Raw genomic sequence first — 16,174 nt, 5'->3', positions numbered from 1 at the left:
CAGCTCCAAGTTTTAACAGCCCCCGCAGTCAACCGGAGGAACCGTTGAAAGAAATGGAAGTGGAGACAGACGAGAAGGAACTCAAAGCCGCCGGGGCCGTGCCCCTGACCGACGGTCGCTTCGGCCTGCACATCCATGGCTGGGAGGTTGAGTCTCGCAAGCGCTCCATCCTCAACTCCTCCAGCCTCCAGCTGTGAGTGAAATTTTGTTACAAAGTTTCAAATTCGCAACCTTTTACTTTCGAAATATCTGTTTTTGTAGATATTACACTGTCAAACTATTTTTCAGAACCATTTTTTTAAAGGAAAATTCATTTTATATTCTTAGTTTGACGGTCCATTGTTCATCAGGACCAAGGCTTATGTAAAATATATACTTTAAATCCGTGCTAAACATATATTTTTTTCTTCAAGTTTAGCCAATTTTTTTTTTTTCAATTCATCCAATAGCAGTGATCTATCAATTTTTCTTGAATGTGATTAAAATGTTAGGGGGAAATTTAATTGGTTATGTGGAAATTGAAGGTGACGCTTAGTTCAGAGGGTAACATCTTTGGTATTGTGACACAGACCAGGCGTCGAGTCCTGCCTTTACCATGGGTTAGGGCGTTGATTCGGCAGTCATCGGAACAAAAACCTTTTTTTTTTTTTTTTTTTGTGGAAATTGGCATATAAACACACTGGTGTTATTTATTGGACTCTTGTTTCCGGAGGCGTTTGAAACTTTATATGTTAATAGTATATGATTCCTAAGTTTCCAGGTAGGTATTAGGTATTGATGCTTTATGTTGTGCTTTCAGGTGGGAAGAGAAGCTTAAGACTTCTCACTTGCCAGAAATGGTTTTTGGGGAGAGCTCTTTGGTTCTTAAACATCTGAAGAGTGGCATCAAAATTCATTTTAATTCATTTGATGCTCTAAATGGCTGGAAGCAGGAGGCATTGCCTCCAGTTCAAGTCCCTGCAGCAGCGAAATGGAAATTCAGAAGGTAAGCTAGGTTTTCTATGTATAATTTTTCTTTGTAGATCTAATTGCTTCAGTCATACTATTATAGCATCAAACCATACTATTATAGCATCAAACATTAGATTCTTACTAACGTGATGCCTTTATAAAGATGGATGATGTTTCAAAAGTTATTGTAACACCTCAGTTCCACACTGTTAATATGAATAACCCACGTAGAGTGGGTAGGTTGTAAAGTTAGTCATGGTTTTTGAGTCCTGCATTGGGTACTTACTAAACTGGGCTTTATAAGTAATTATAGGGAAGCTTCAAATTGATTACTGTATTTGGGGTTATAGCGGAGATGTGGTTGGTACTTTCCTTGGGTTGTTAATAATGGTATCAAAGCCACTTAGTAAGGCTGGTCAGGTGATACTGGAGCATTTCACAACATTGCCTTAGGGAGGACATCATGAATTTTAAAGGGGGAGTGTGCAACACCCGAGTCCCACATTGGGAATATGAATAACCCACAGAGAGAGTAGGTTACAAAGGTATTCATGGGTGCTAACACATTGGCTACATACTGGGTGAAATTGGACTTTATAAGTGATTCTAGGCATGTTTCAAATTGACTAGTTGTTTAGGGTTATAGCACATATGTGGCTAGCGTTTTCCCTGAGTCATTGCAATTTCCATAAGATTGTCCTTGCTGAAGTATAAGCATATTAAAGGATGATATTTTATTTGAATTCTATGGATATAACATTTTCGTTCCTCATGATTGGATTGTTCTCTCACTAATAAAAATATCTCTAAATTTCCACAAATTTTCTAACCATCAACTCGCGGTACAAGTCTTGAAAAAATATTGTTTAAGTGGACTGTTAAGTCACCTACCTACTTCAGTATGTGACATTGTATGTCCCCTTATTTGGGTTTTTTCTTTCTATTCAATCTCATTGTCTACACAGCAGCATTTGCTGACAGTTTTTTTTTTGTTAGGCTTTGTTTGTTTTTGCAGATGAGATGAGATGAGTTGAGATTAAAGTTAACAAGTTCAATAAAATATTGTTAGAATATATTTTTTAATATTATTTTTTTTTTGAGATTTGAAAAAGTTGAATTATTTATTTTATTTTGTGTGGAAATTTGCAAAAGTTGTAATGATTAGATAAGTTGAGATAAACTATGAAAACAAACGAGGCCTAAGTATTTGCTGACAGTTTTTTCTTTTGTATTAAATACCTCTTGTGAATTTGCAGCAAGCCCTCCCAGCAGGTGATACTAGATTATGACTATACATTCACAACACCATATTCGGGAAGCGAAACATTTGAGATAGATACAGAAAAGGTATGTGCTTGCTCTTTTCTCTAGATTTATGCAAAACCTTTTCCAAAATGATGATTTCATGTTATAAAGAGTTGTCTTGAATTTTCTCATATATTGGGATTTTGTATGCTTTACATAATTTAATGAGTTCCCTTTCCCGTCCCTTGCATTCTTTTCTCTTGAGCCTGTTTGGGATTTAAACTGAACTAAAATTAGTTTTAAGTTGAATCCAACATCTAAACACACAACTCCCAAATCACTATACTCAACTCAACTCAACTCAACTTCTCTTTACACGTAGGCCCCATAATCTTTTTCAACTCAATACCTCTTTACATGCGGGACCCACAACCTTTTTCAACTTCCCATAAATACATCTAAACACAACTAAGCTCATCTTAAGTGGGTTCTACAAAACTCACTCCACCATCTCAACTCATTACTATTCATAAAGAACTCAACTCAGCTCAACATCCAAACAGGGCCTTATTCTTTCATGTTTTTTAATGTAAAACTAACGTTTTTCTGATAATAGAAATGGATAATTATAACATTTTCCAAATTTTTCTTGGTATTCATCTTGGCTTTGACTATTGTTTTTGAAATAATAGTTACATTTTGTGGTTTGTGCTGCTTTGTATGGTCAGTGTGGAAAAGAGGAAACCTCTCGGCAGAAATGCAGTCTGCATTGGGAGGACTGTGAGGAGAAAATTGATGTGATTTCACTAGCATCAAAAGAGCCTATTCTCTTCTATGATGAGGTGAACATCTTGATACTAGAAGCACATATATTTTCTTCCTAGAATATAAATTGATACGTGAACAACGTAGCCCTCATAACTGAACAGGTAGTATTGTATGAAGATGAATTGGCTGATAATGGAGTTTCGCTGTTAAGTGTAAAAGTGGTAACATTTCAATCTCCTCGTATTTTGATCACTATGATTTATTCCCAGCTTTGAGATGATTGACTAATCATGTTATTTTTTTATTTTCCTAGAGAGTCATGCCAAGCTGTTGGTTTCTTCTCCTACGATTTTGGGTGAGTCGACTTTCTTGGTTTATGACACTTCAACTTGAGATGGCTAATGTAAATAATTTTATTGATAATGTTTTTTCATCAAGCCAGTATTTTCTTGTTTGATAAATAAAAAAGCTTTTAAAGGGAATACTCTGTTCTAGTAAACTCCAAAAATTATACAGGAATACTCTTGTAGACAACCCGTGTACATGGGAGGTATATATGCTTCACTTTCTTTTTTTTGGTAGTTAGCTCATGCACAGGATTTGAACCTACAGTCTCACCTCCCAGCCCATAATTTTGGGGTTGAAAGGGTCATCAGGCCCATAGTCCATCGCTATAACTTCTCTTTTTGTTTTTCCAACTCTATAATATTCTTTTTTAGCGTGATTCTGTTCTTCTTCTAGCTTAGAGTTGATGGAGTGCTTATGAGACTAAGGGACACTCGTATGCATTGCATCTTTGGAGTTGGTGCAAATCCCATCATTCTTCGAGAAAGTTGCTGGAGAGAAGCGACATTTGAAGCTTTATCTGCTGTAAGTTGTCTCTTCATGTTTGCGAGGATTTTAACTTGCATGCATGCGTTTACTGCAAAATATTTATTTATTTTCATTAGTTAATAATATTATTAATGAATAGATGTGAGGGTGCTACCTAAATACACAAGGATATACTCTCATCTGAACAAAAAACAAAAAGGAGCATTTATGCAAAATCATGACGTTCTCTGGTCAAGTTAGGCTGATAAAGTTGTTATTTAGTCTCTGCTCTTCAGAAAAGTCTATGTATTTGAATGATTTGTCTAGTTGCCATCTTTCACAAGTTCCGTAATTTATCAGTGTTTGGAGACAGTGGAGAGTCAAAGAGATGCTCCTGCCACTTTCTGGATGTTCTAAGGGATAATTTGGTTAGAATATAAATAAATTCTCTCATTCTTATAAGAAGCTTCTAATGTTTTAAAATTCCATGTACCCCTTCCCACAGGAATACTTATCGTGCCAGCCCACAGTCTTCTCTCATGTCTTTTTGGAGTATGAATATCAGGTCATAATCTGTTGGGGGTAGGATCTATTGAACAAGTAGGAACTATGAACAGCAGGTCCTAATCTGTTGTGTGTAGGATCTATTGAACAAGTAGGAACGGCTGTGTATGTTTTAGAGAAACAACTGCCATCCTCTAGTTCTTTTGCCTAAGCAATCTTTCCAGTGAGGCATTCTGTAACACCCCCTTCCCCTAGGCTAGGAGTGTCACGTATTTTCCATAAAAATAATCCGGTAATAGATTCCATAATTTCATAATTTAAAAAAAAAACTGAACTTTTATTATGCGGAAAAAATGTCTAATAAAACTGTCTTCCAAAACATTAAATGAAATAAACTGAAATAAATTCATGTCATAAAAACATGTTTATTTTAGAAAGTCTGAACTAAAAAAAAAATAAATGCTCCTTCTACTCCTGGCCTGCCTGCTCGTAATCATCATCTTCACCTGGGTGGTTAAAAACATGAAAACAAACTAAAATGAGTCGATGACTCAGTAAGAAATTTATCACAACGTAAACGTAATAAACATAAGATTTTCATAACAACTTTCATGCTGAGCTTAAAAAAATTAATGACTGTTCATGCTGATGCTTATGCTATGTATGACTGTCTTAACTGAATTAACAGACTGATCTGACTGGCCAACACACTTAACCCTGTGTGCAAGGTTGTGCACCGGCCCCACATCCCGCGGCCGCAAGGGGAGCCGCTGATAGTATTTTGGCATACTATGGTGGACCACGGCTGAGTTCGTGGCTTGCACATCCACCCTGAACTGAACTGCATTGGTACCATGATGCGGAATGACATGGTCGTATGCTACGCTAGATGACATGCTTGCATATGACATGAGCGGTTCATAAATAGTGGCTATCAATGAACTGGCTTGGATAATACATACATATAAGCTAACTGTGATTATCCTAATTTATGATCAAATTTACTTACCTCGATGCGTTTCTTCTTGAATAATACTTCGTAACTTGAGACCTATATTCAATAAATAACTATCACCAAATTGTTTGGAAATAAATAAATACTAATATCTTACTTAACTAAATTCGAAATTCTAAAATATAGTCAAACCAATATTTGTTTAACACTAAAATCAATAATTCATAGTATTTAAATTACTTAAAATACTACTTTATAATTTAGTAGAAATACTCGAGTTATTTTAAAATAATTCACAAAAACTTAAATTCTTAAACTAAGTTTCATTTCTCAACATAATTATTAAATCTTATAAGAAACTTAACCAATTCCACTAAATTCTTAACATAGAAATTTTATTAAAATCTTACTAAATTGACAAAGGAAATTTAACTCAAATATTAGACTTAACATTATACTTTAAAACATATTTCTAATTCTTTAAACATTTTTTTTTATTAAAAAAAAAAGAACCTTTAATTAACTACATTTATTTAATAACTCAACTAGTAATATTAAACTCAATAAATTTCACTAAAATAATTATTGAAATAAAATAAGATCATATTCAATTAAACATTATTATAGTCTGTAAAAAGGGTTAAAAACTCTGGCCCATAAATATAATACTGTACAATATGAGCCCAAACAGGAAAATAAGCCCATCCCAACCCCATACGGGCCTAAGGCCCAAGGCCCATCAAAAAGAAACCCACGGGTTCTTCAAGAACCCGAGTGCATGGCAACCAAAAACACAGAGAGTTTGAGATAGAGAGAGGGTCTGCGATGGAGGAACTCACCGAGGGAGAGGAGCTGAGGCGATGGCGGCGCTGGTGGCTGGGAGTGACCGGCGGCGCGACTGAGGGTTCCTATGGTGGTCGGCGCCGAGTGAGAGAAAGAGAGAGAGAGTTTAGAGAGAGGAACTACTAAACCGAAACCAAGAGAGAGAGAGAGAGAGCTGAGGCGGCCGAGGCCTTACCGGAAAAATGAGTGGCTCGACGGGGGGTTATGGGTCGGCGGCTTCTGTGTCGTCGAGGAGAGGTTCGGCGCCTCTTGAGGTGGCCACCGAGGAGAAGGGGCGACGGCACTGGTTCGGCAACAGGGGTTTTTCGCAACTCACAAGTTTGTCTTCTCATGCACAGGTAAGCACGTTTTATAATGGTAGATGATAGAGAATTAGAGAAACCCTAGAAGAGCATAGACGTGCATGAGTAGAGGAATACACGGCACTAGAGTTGGTGTTCCACTAGGACGCTAGCAAAACAAACAAAATCACCGAGAGAAACACACGGGTTGGGTGGTTTGAAGTTCTCAACAGAGGCTAACAAAGTGATGAGGTTCGGTGACTAGAAGAAAAATTTAAACTTTAAATTTCAAAACAAAACCGTAGTACATAATCTGATACACTTTAGAAATCCTTATTAAAACAAAACTCTAACAAATCATAAATCGCAACTATAATAGAAAATATAAAGATAAAGTACATATAAATTCTGATAAAACTATAATCATAAAAATATAAATTCTAAAAATATAAGTTTACTAGAAAAAAATTACTTATAAACCCTAAAACCAAAACTGGTATGTCACACATTCTGATATAATGTCAGTAGTGATATAACTTGTAGCGCCTAAAACACTAGCTATGACCCAAGAAAAAAGAAAACTGCAGCCTACCTAAAAACGCTTGATCAAGCGTAATATTATAATTGCCTTCAAAAAAATGGAAGCTAGATGGAAGAAGTCCAGGAAATTATGATTAGGTGACGGCACATAAATGGTCCAACAACTCTTTAATGAATTAAAATTTTGTTTTCTTCTCTAGACTTCATGTGAGATGACCTTGAACGACGTCGGACGTGTCTCCATAGTATGTCCCATTAGGCTCCACTTGTAACACCCCGCTCTCTATAGTTAAGAAAGACGTTTTCTTAGAAAATCACAGGAGTCGAAGTGCTACCACTGAACCTGACTTAAAAATATATTTGTTTTTTTTCCTAAAGGAATCGCCAAGTACAAAGATTCCTTATAATAAATAGAATCGTTTTGAATTAAAATACTGAAATCGTAAATGAGGGTGCACAAAAACGTTTATTAAAATTTCTTAAAAGTCTGTGCCATAAAAAAAATCATAACTTAAAATCTCTGTACATGATCTAGGTTATTGTCACGCCTCCTTGGACTAAATCATGTCATGCAGCTCTACCATCATAAATATTTTGACCTAGGGCGGTTTAAAAACATAAAATAAACTAAAATGAGTCGATGACTCGGTAAGAAACCCATCATAAAGTAAACATACTGGACATAAAGTTTTTCATAAACTATTTCATGCTGAGAACTTTTTTTTTATTAGTAAAAGATAGATATTATATATATGAATGAAATATGGATAGCCTTTGTACACAGAAAGTATACATAAGAGCTCCTAAATACATTCTAAAAGCGGTGAATTAAAGACAAGAATTCCTGAACATTATCCCCATGTAATACAATAGTGGAAAACCAACACATTAGAGTGTGGAGAAAAAAATTCTTCAGCTCAGATATTGTGCATTCCTTATCTTCAAAGCAACGCGCATTCCTTTCCGTCCAAATACACCACATAATACACAACGGAATCATCTTCCACACTGTTGTCACTTGATGACAGCCTTGCATCTTTGACCAACAACCCAACAAATCCATCACCCTCATAGGTATAACCCAAGCAACATCAACCCTGAAAAAGATTTCATCCCACAACACCCTTGTTGCCTCATAGTGTAGTAATAGATGGTCCACAGATTCTCCAGTTTTCTTGCACATGTAGCACCACTCCAACACCACACATCTTCTCTTCCTCAAGTTGTCCGTGGTCAATATCTTCCCAAGAGTAGCACTCCAAACAAAAAAAACTACTTTAGAAGGTACTCGAGACTTCCAAATGTTCTTCCAAGGAAACAGAGTAATATCAAGTTGTGTTGTCAAGATGCTATAATACGCCTTAACTGTACACATCTTGTGATTATTAGACCACCACTTCAAACTATCTCGTTGTGTCATAATTGTCTCTGTGGAGCATAGTAAGCTGAAAAATTCTGAAACAATAGGTAATTCTTAGTCATGGAAATCCATATTAAAAAGAATATTCCACTGGTACGCACCATGAGAGAATAAACGTACATCTGCCACTGATGCCTCCCTATTAACTGCAATACGATATAATGCCAGAAAAGCTCTTTCCAATGTGTGATCTCCACACCACACATCCTGCCAAAATCTGATACGGATGCTTTCACCAACTACAAAATGGATTTGATTTGCAAAACATGGTCACCCCTTCCTAAACCCACACCATACCCCCCTCACTTCCTTAGAGCACTAGCCACCCCGAGCGACACCATATCTAGCATCAATAATATCCTTCCACATTGCTCCCCCTCCAAATAATATCTCCAAAGCCATTTTCCCAATAAAGCTTTATTAAAAGTTCTCAAGTTACACACTCCTAACCCTTCATTCACAACTGAGGCACATACAGTCTTCCATCTTACCAAATAGAATTTCTTTTCCTCCCTCATGCCTCCCCATAAGTATGACCTGAAGAGTTTCTCCACTCTCTGTTCACCACCCCTACAGGCATAGGAAACAAAGATAAAAAATAGGTGGGGAGGTTAGAGAGGGTACTCTTGATAAGAGTGAGGCAGCCTCCTTTTGATAAATACACTCGTTTCCAGCCAGCCAACCTTCTCTCTATCTTCTCCACTACCCCGTCCCATATAGCTCTATTCTTGAATGTTGCTCCAAGCGGAAGCGGAAGGTCCAGATATTTTATTGGGAAAGAGGACACCTTACACTCCAGCAGGCTTGCCAAGCTTAGGATATTAGAGACCACACCCACAGGAACCATCTCAGACTTGCCCAAATTCACCTTTAACCCCGACACTGCTTCAAAGCAAAGTAAAAATGCTCGTAAAGTTTTAATCTGGCTCCTATCCGCTTCACAAAAAATTAACGTATCATCTGCAAAAAGAATGTGTGAGATGATAGTAGGGTCACCAGAACCATTGCCCACCTGGAAACCCGATAAGAAACCTCCCCCAACAACCGCCTGCACCATCCTACTTAAAGCCTCCATAACTATCACAGATAGAAGAGGAGATAAAGGATCTCCTTGTCGCAGTCCCCACAAACTATCAAAATAACCAGCAGGTGTGCCGTTAACCAAAACTGAGAATTGAGCTGTTGAAATACAATGACATATCCATGCAATCCACCTAACCCCAAAACCACATCTTTCAAGCAAGTACAAGAGAAAATCTTAATTCACACGATCATACGCCTTCTCCATGTCAAGCTTGCACAAAACACCTGAACCTCCCTCCCGTAATCTGTAGTCCAAGCACACATTTGCAATTAGTACTAAAATCAAGAATTTGTCTCCCTCGAATAAATGTGTTCTGGGACTTAGAAATAATACATTCCAACACCGGGCTAAGCCAGTTAGCCAGAACCTTCGAGATAATCTTATAAATGCTACTAATTAGACTTATACGCCGAAAGTCCTCAATCGCCAAAGCCCCGTGTTTCTTGGGAATGAGAGCAATAAAAGTCGCATGAAGGGATTTTTCAAACTTTTGGAAAGAGTGATATTCCCTGAAAACCTGCATAACATCACCTTTCACAATGTCCCAGCAAGTTTGAAAAAATCCTATTGAAAAACCATCCGGCCCCAGCGCTTTATCCTTTGCCAGGCCAGATATGACCTTATAAATCTCTTCTTCAACAAAAGATCTCTCCAAAACACTCACACTCTGCGCGTCAATTGCCTCGAACTGCAAAGCATCAAGCTTCGGCCTCCAAGAAGCCGATTCTGTGAGAAGAGTCTCATAGTATTGTACTACATGGTTTTCTATCTTGGGATGAGAAAATAACACCTGAGAACCTAATTGAAGTGACTCAATGGCATTGTTACGCCAATATGAAATAGCCACTTTGTGAAAAAAATTTGTACACTTTTCACCTTCTTTCAACCAAAGGGTTTTGGATTTTTTATGCCATGAAGGCTCCTCTGACAATAGAACCCTCTCCAAGTTTGTCATAACCATGCCCTTCCTCAATAACACTTCCTCCAAATTATCTCCCAATAACTCTTTATCCTCTATGTCTTGCAGTTCCTCCAACAATGTAATCTTATGATTGTCAATGTGACCAAAAACCTCCAAATTCCACTTCTTCAAGTCTAGTTTCAGTGCCTTCAACTTACCTGCCAGAATGTAGCTTGGAGTACCAATAATCTGATATGAAGACCACCACACACGCACCATCTCTACAAACCCATCCGCTGTTAGCCACATGTTTTCAAACTTGATATACCGACGCCCTCTGTGAATACCCCCACAATCCAAAAGGATAGGAAAGTGATCTGAACTAACTCAAGCTAGTCGTTTCTGACTTACTTTTGGATATTTATCTTCCCACGAAGGAGATACAAGGAATCTATCCAATCTCGACCAAACTCGCCTGTTTGACCAGGTGTACTCGCCCCCTATTAGAGGGAGATCCATGAGATCCAGATCAAAGATGAACTCGCTGAATTCATCCATAGCCATAACATGTCGACAGTGCCCTGATCGCTCACTAGGGAATCAAATAGTACTAAAATCACCCCCCATGCACCACGGCACATCCCATAATGAATATATACCCACCAACTCCTCCCACAAATTTCTCTTGTCCCTATCCACGTTAGGACCATAGGAGCCTGCAAATGCCCATTCTCATCCATCAACCACATTTTTAAAAAGAGTCGCAACCGAGAGCTCTCCAATACACTCTTAAATCAACTCAACCACTCTTTTATACCACATAATTAACACTCCACTTGAGGCTCCCAAAGAGGCCAAATAAGTCCAACTGACATATGAGCACCCCCATAAACTTCTCACAATTTTTCTATCAATGCATCGCAACTTTGTTTCTTGAAAACACACCACATCACACTTCCACATCCGCAATAATGATTTAATACAAAGGCGTTTATTGCGATCATTGAGCCCCCGAACATTCCAAGATAAAATCTTAGATTTCATAACCAAACTATATTGCCCCTCCCTCTCGATCTATCCCTTCCGCTACTCCATTCTTTCACATCATAATTAATGGAGCAAATTAAATTTTTAAGTTCTCCATCCCACTTTGAGGCAGACCTCAGTATCCAGGGATCATGCTCTGACAACACTGACTGCCCAGGTATCACCACTGGGCCTCCATCCACTACACACGGCGGAGTCTGTGCCTTCTCCAAACACAGCCCACGAAACGGCGATGGGTAATCAAACAAAAGCCCCTCCTCTTGCTGCGAGACTAAACACGCAGCATCTGAGCCTTCAAACACCACACACGACTGAGTCTGTGCACTCCCTAGCAACAACCCCCCTGACGACTACAGAAAATCAACCCTCAAGGTCTCATCTGGTACCATCTCGCCGTCCTCCATCTCCTCCTGCCAGAATGAGTCTATCAGCTCACCAAAGTGATCGCTCGCGGCCGGTGGTTGTTTCTATGCTGGTGGGGAAGCCAGCGAGGCGCTTATCAACGCCATCGGAGGACGACTCGACCCTTGGGCCAAAATCTCAGTCTGCCGTTGCTTTGCCTTCCAACCTTTCTTTGGGCCTACAACCTGGCCCAAAACAGGGCCCATCTCTAAGCCTGTTGAGACTAACTGCTCCACATGCCCTCTCCCTATGCCCATCTCCCTCTGGCCCGAATCACGGCCCAAGCCCTTCCCTAAAGCCCGCATCAAGGCCCATGCCCAAACTCAACACCTCCTTACCCTTAGCGTTGCGTTTCAGCCAGTCTATTTCATCTAATAACGTCCCCACTTTTCTCTCCATATCTTTTTTTTTTTTTATAGATAAAAAGAAGTTTTATTGATCCACGTAAAGAGACAAAACCCGAGTACAGAGGAAGTATACAAGAAAGTGCCTAATTACAAACTACGTGCTACTGATAGTAGCGTACAAAACATTAAGGCTCGTTCCATCCCATACAATAGAAGAGGCCCAGAGCAACAAAGTATGAAAGAAGAAATCTCTAAAACTGTCCGGAGAGCGTTCCTTATCCTCAAAGCAGCGACCATTTCTTTCGTTCCACGTGCACCATATCACCCAGCACTTTTAAGATATTTTCCTCATTTGACCCCAACAGTACATAACCATCTCTCCCTCGTCTCTGCATGATCTATGTACTGTTCACGCATGGCACCATAGTACTCACGGCTCGCTGTACCTGTTGTGCTTGGAGCACCTTACTGTATGATTGTGCACCAGCTGCCATCCACAATGTAGCACCACTGTCACTCTCTAGAGCACCACCACCTTTAGCTACTCTGTTTCTCACACTAGAAACAGAGGGAGGGGGACTGAGCTCCTTCAATGTAACTCCAAAATTCCTCCACCCCTCCCCCTTCCTTCCTTCCTTTCGGCACCACTATCAGCCCTTTCCTCATTTCGTGCCTAAACTCCGAGATGAAAATAAAATTGCCATTGTTATTGTATCCCCTCCTCACCATTAACACATTATTTCCTTTTTGACGAGTTCTCAAGAACTCTGAAGAACCCAATGACTCTGCACATTCCCTTACCATTGAACCCAACCACCCCAGGGCTTCATGATCCAAAGAAATGTATTTCACCACAGGGCGACTACTCTGTGATTCTCCACCACCTTTCATTCTCCTTTCTGAGCTCAAATACCTTTTGTTCAATAACTACCTCTCTGCACAGCCCCATGAAAGCCAACCAACACGGTAACTCAAATTGGACTAATGCACTAATCTCCACAAGGAGATGTAGTCATTGACACACCACAACCAACCAGCAGGAAAAACAAAGAAAGAAGAAATGTATGGAGAGAGAATTTTTTAGGAGAGAGAAAAATTGGAATGCCCTTATAAAAAAAAATCCATGTTGAGAACTTAAAATCATGATCATTCATGCGTATGCTTATAACATGCATGACTTATCTTGGCTTATCTAACTTATCTTACTTATTATAATGGCCCATACACTTAGACTACGTTTAGATGTTGAGCTGAGCTAAGTTTAGCTGAGTTCTTTATGAATAGTAGTGAGTTGAGTAGATGTATTGAGTTATGTGGGACCCATCTAAATTGAGTTTAGATGTGTTTGGATGTTAAGATGAGTTTAGTACTATTTATGAAAAATTGAAAAAGTTGTGAGTCCCACATATAAAGATGTGTTAAGTTGAAAAAAGTTGTGGGTCCCACGTGTAAGGAGGTTTTGAGTTGAAATGAGTTTAGTAATTTGAGAGTTGGGTGTTTGAATATTAGACTAAGATTAAAATTAGACTGAATTGAGTTGATCTTAGCTGAGTCTTGCAACCAAACGAGGCTTTAACCTTGTGTGCATGGTTGTGCACTGGTCCCACATCCCGCGACAGCGAGGAGAGCCGCTAATAGTATTCTAGCATGCTTTGGTGGACCATTCTTAGATCCGTGGCTTGCAGATCCACCCATAAATTCGCATTGGTACCATCCATCTAATGACCATCTTATCAAACTGTTCTTATCTTACACTTGATTTTATGAAAGTTTACGTGTCTTATGCAACGTGAGATGTATACATACATAACTATAATATGCAAAATAAAACATGATGAATAACGTTCTTGCAGATATCATAACATGCGTGGTACATAACAGTAGCTTTCAAAGAACTAGTTTTAATAATAATATATATAACTACCTAACATATGTTAATCCTAATTTATGATCAAGCTACTTACCTCGCAGCATTAATCTAATATTTCCGACATGAAATCGATCACATGAACTAGAAGGAGAGAGAAAAGGTGAGGGATGTTGTGAGAGGAATGAGGCAAGCTATTGGCGTGGTGAACATGGGACACGCACGGTGCTAGATTGGGTATCTTGGGTTCGGTCACTACACTTACGAAGGTTTACGATTTTTTTCAAATAACACTTAGAATTGAGATATTTATAGAGTGATTTGTGAGAGGGTGCCGACGAGTTCGAGTTGGACTCGGTCACGATCACTCAAGAAGAGAATTTGAATTTAAAAATATGATCTAGTAGTTCATTCATTGTAGGATTGGCAGTAACTGAGACTGCGTAAGGGACTTCAATCAGTGATATTTTAAATTGAAATAAATTTCTAATGGCCGATCTTTAAATTCTAAAAAGAGTATAATTCATTCAATGAATAATAAATGAGTTTTAACATAGTTATGGAGCCTAATTAAAACTCCTAATCAACCTCAATAATTTATCGCTCATGGGCTTATCCAATATGACCCATTAAATATAATTTAGGCCCCAATAAAAATTATCAATATTCCGACTTTAGAATTATTGGGCCGGGTCGTTACACCACTCCACACTCAAACTCGTCAAAACTGGTAGGCAGGCACAAAACAGAAGTGCAGCCAATTTCTGAAATTAAGGCTTCAGTTCTTATCACATGCAAGGCTTCAGATTGCATCTTACGGGGCTTCTGAATTCTAATTTTGGCAGATGTAATTAATATAAAAAAACTGGCAGATGTGATATCGGGATAGATTTATTATTTTGAGTTGAGTTGAATCCCAGCTGTGAAACTTTGATGTAAGTCATAATTCACTGATTTTCACTCTCTGCAGAAGTGGAGTATGGAGGTTGAACTTTTGATTGTGTAAATTCAGGACACGTTGTTGAAACTGTATGACATAATTTTTCAATTTTTTTTTTCGACTGATTCTACATGACATTGTTGAAACTTGCATTTTCAATTTAGTTTTGTTTATCCTCTCCACGTTGGCACCTCATTTAACTAAACTAAGAAATAAAACAGGTTTACTTTTGCACTTGAAAATTTTGAAGTTTTTTTTTTCTTGGAGCATTGATTAGTCAAATATGGTGCAGAAAGGACACCCTTCTGATTCTGCTGCTTATAGTGATCCATGCACCATCAGCCAGTGGCTTCCGATCATCAAGCACAAGACCCAAAAGCTTAAAGTTCCTGATAATTTGTAAGGTGATACATGTCTTCATACAAAAGGACTCAATTTTCCCATGGTGTGCTTGTTGTGGAGAATTTAAACATCCTAACTCATATGCATATTTTTTTGCTAATTCTCTTTTATGATATTTTAGTTATCTACATTGCATGTAACACATATTTTAGCTCGAGATCCTACTCGATGTATATATATATGGTTCTTCTTAAGTTAGTGTTCATTTGAGGGTGGTGCCTGGGTTATATGTCTGCCTCAGTGGCTGCCACCTGTTAAAACCTTTATCAAAGAAAGAAATATATAAATTTCTCTAGTAAGGAAAATGTGTGCGCCATATGAAGACGTTAGGGGCAAGAGTGGCATGGATCTCTTCAAGTTAAGAGGTGTTTTCTTGGGGGGATTCTTCCTTTCACAATCATCTTTCTCTCTTCTTGGTGCAGCTTATGGGTTGATTTAGGACAAGATACGTGCTGAAGAATTACTTGTTCATAGATCTCGTAATATCTTTTTCTCAGTTTTTGCTACTTGCGCATTTTTTTTCCCCACTTCGGAAGTGCTGGACTTCACCAATATTTCTCAATTGTAATTTTTTTATATGACGTGGAACCTTCACCAAGGCAGGGTCTGAAGGGCCCCACCTATAGGAGTGAACCTCTGATATATGACCTCATTGGCCAAAATTGTTTATTAGGTTATCTAAGGAAACTGATGGTATAGAATCGAACTCAGAATGTCCGAGTCTACAGCTCATCCCAAGCCCGCTCTTTGACCACTGAGCTGCACCCTGACGAGTTGTAGAGCGAGTAATACTGCTGATCTTAAGTACCCATTTCGTTACATTTGAGTAATTCTCACCATAATCCTATTCAGACCATAGATAAA

General features: G+C 38.5%; 1 protein-coding gene across 2 annotated transcripts; it reads left to right on the top strand.

Moving 5' to 3' along the window:
* On the top strand, positions 1–15,504 carry LOC121255729 (TIP41-like protein). 2 transcript variants are annotated; one of them, XM_041156216.1, is made up of 8 exons: positions 1–193; positions 800–985; positions 2,208–2,298; positions 2,925–3,038; positions 3,126–3,185; positions 3,278–3,319; positions 3,706–3,834; positions 15,201–15,504. In XM_041156216.1, exons 1-8 carry the CDS (start codon positions 54–56, stop codon positions 15,309–15,311), a joined length of 873 nt encoding a protein of 290 aa, XP_041012150.1. In that variant the 5' UTR covers positions 1–53; the 3' UTR covers positions 15,312–15,504. The 2 variants fall into 2 exon arrangements, with proteins under 2 accessions (XP_041012150.1, XP_041012151.1); XM_041156217.1 differs by lacking the exon at positions 15,201–15,504 and adding an exon at positions 4,283–4,425 and having other exon boundaries at positions 7–193.
* Positions 15,505–16,174: the final 670 nt, after the last annotated feature.

The sequence above is a fragment of the Juglans microcarpa x Juglans regia genome, chromosome 3D, assembly GCF_004785595.1.
Source record: "Juglans microcarpa x Juglans regia isolate MS1-56 chromosome 3D, Jm3101_v1.0, whole genome shotgun sequence".
NCBI lineage: Eukaryota > Viridiplantae > Streptophyta > Magnoliopsida > Fagales > Juglandaceae > Juglans > Juglans microcarpa x Juglans regia.
This window is presented reverse-complemented; position numbering and strand designations above follow the sequence as displayed.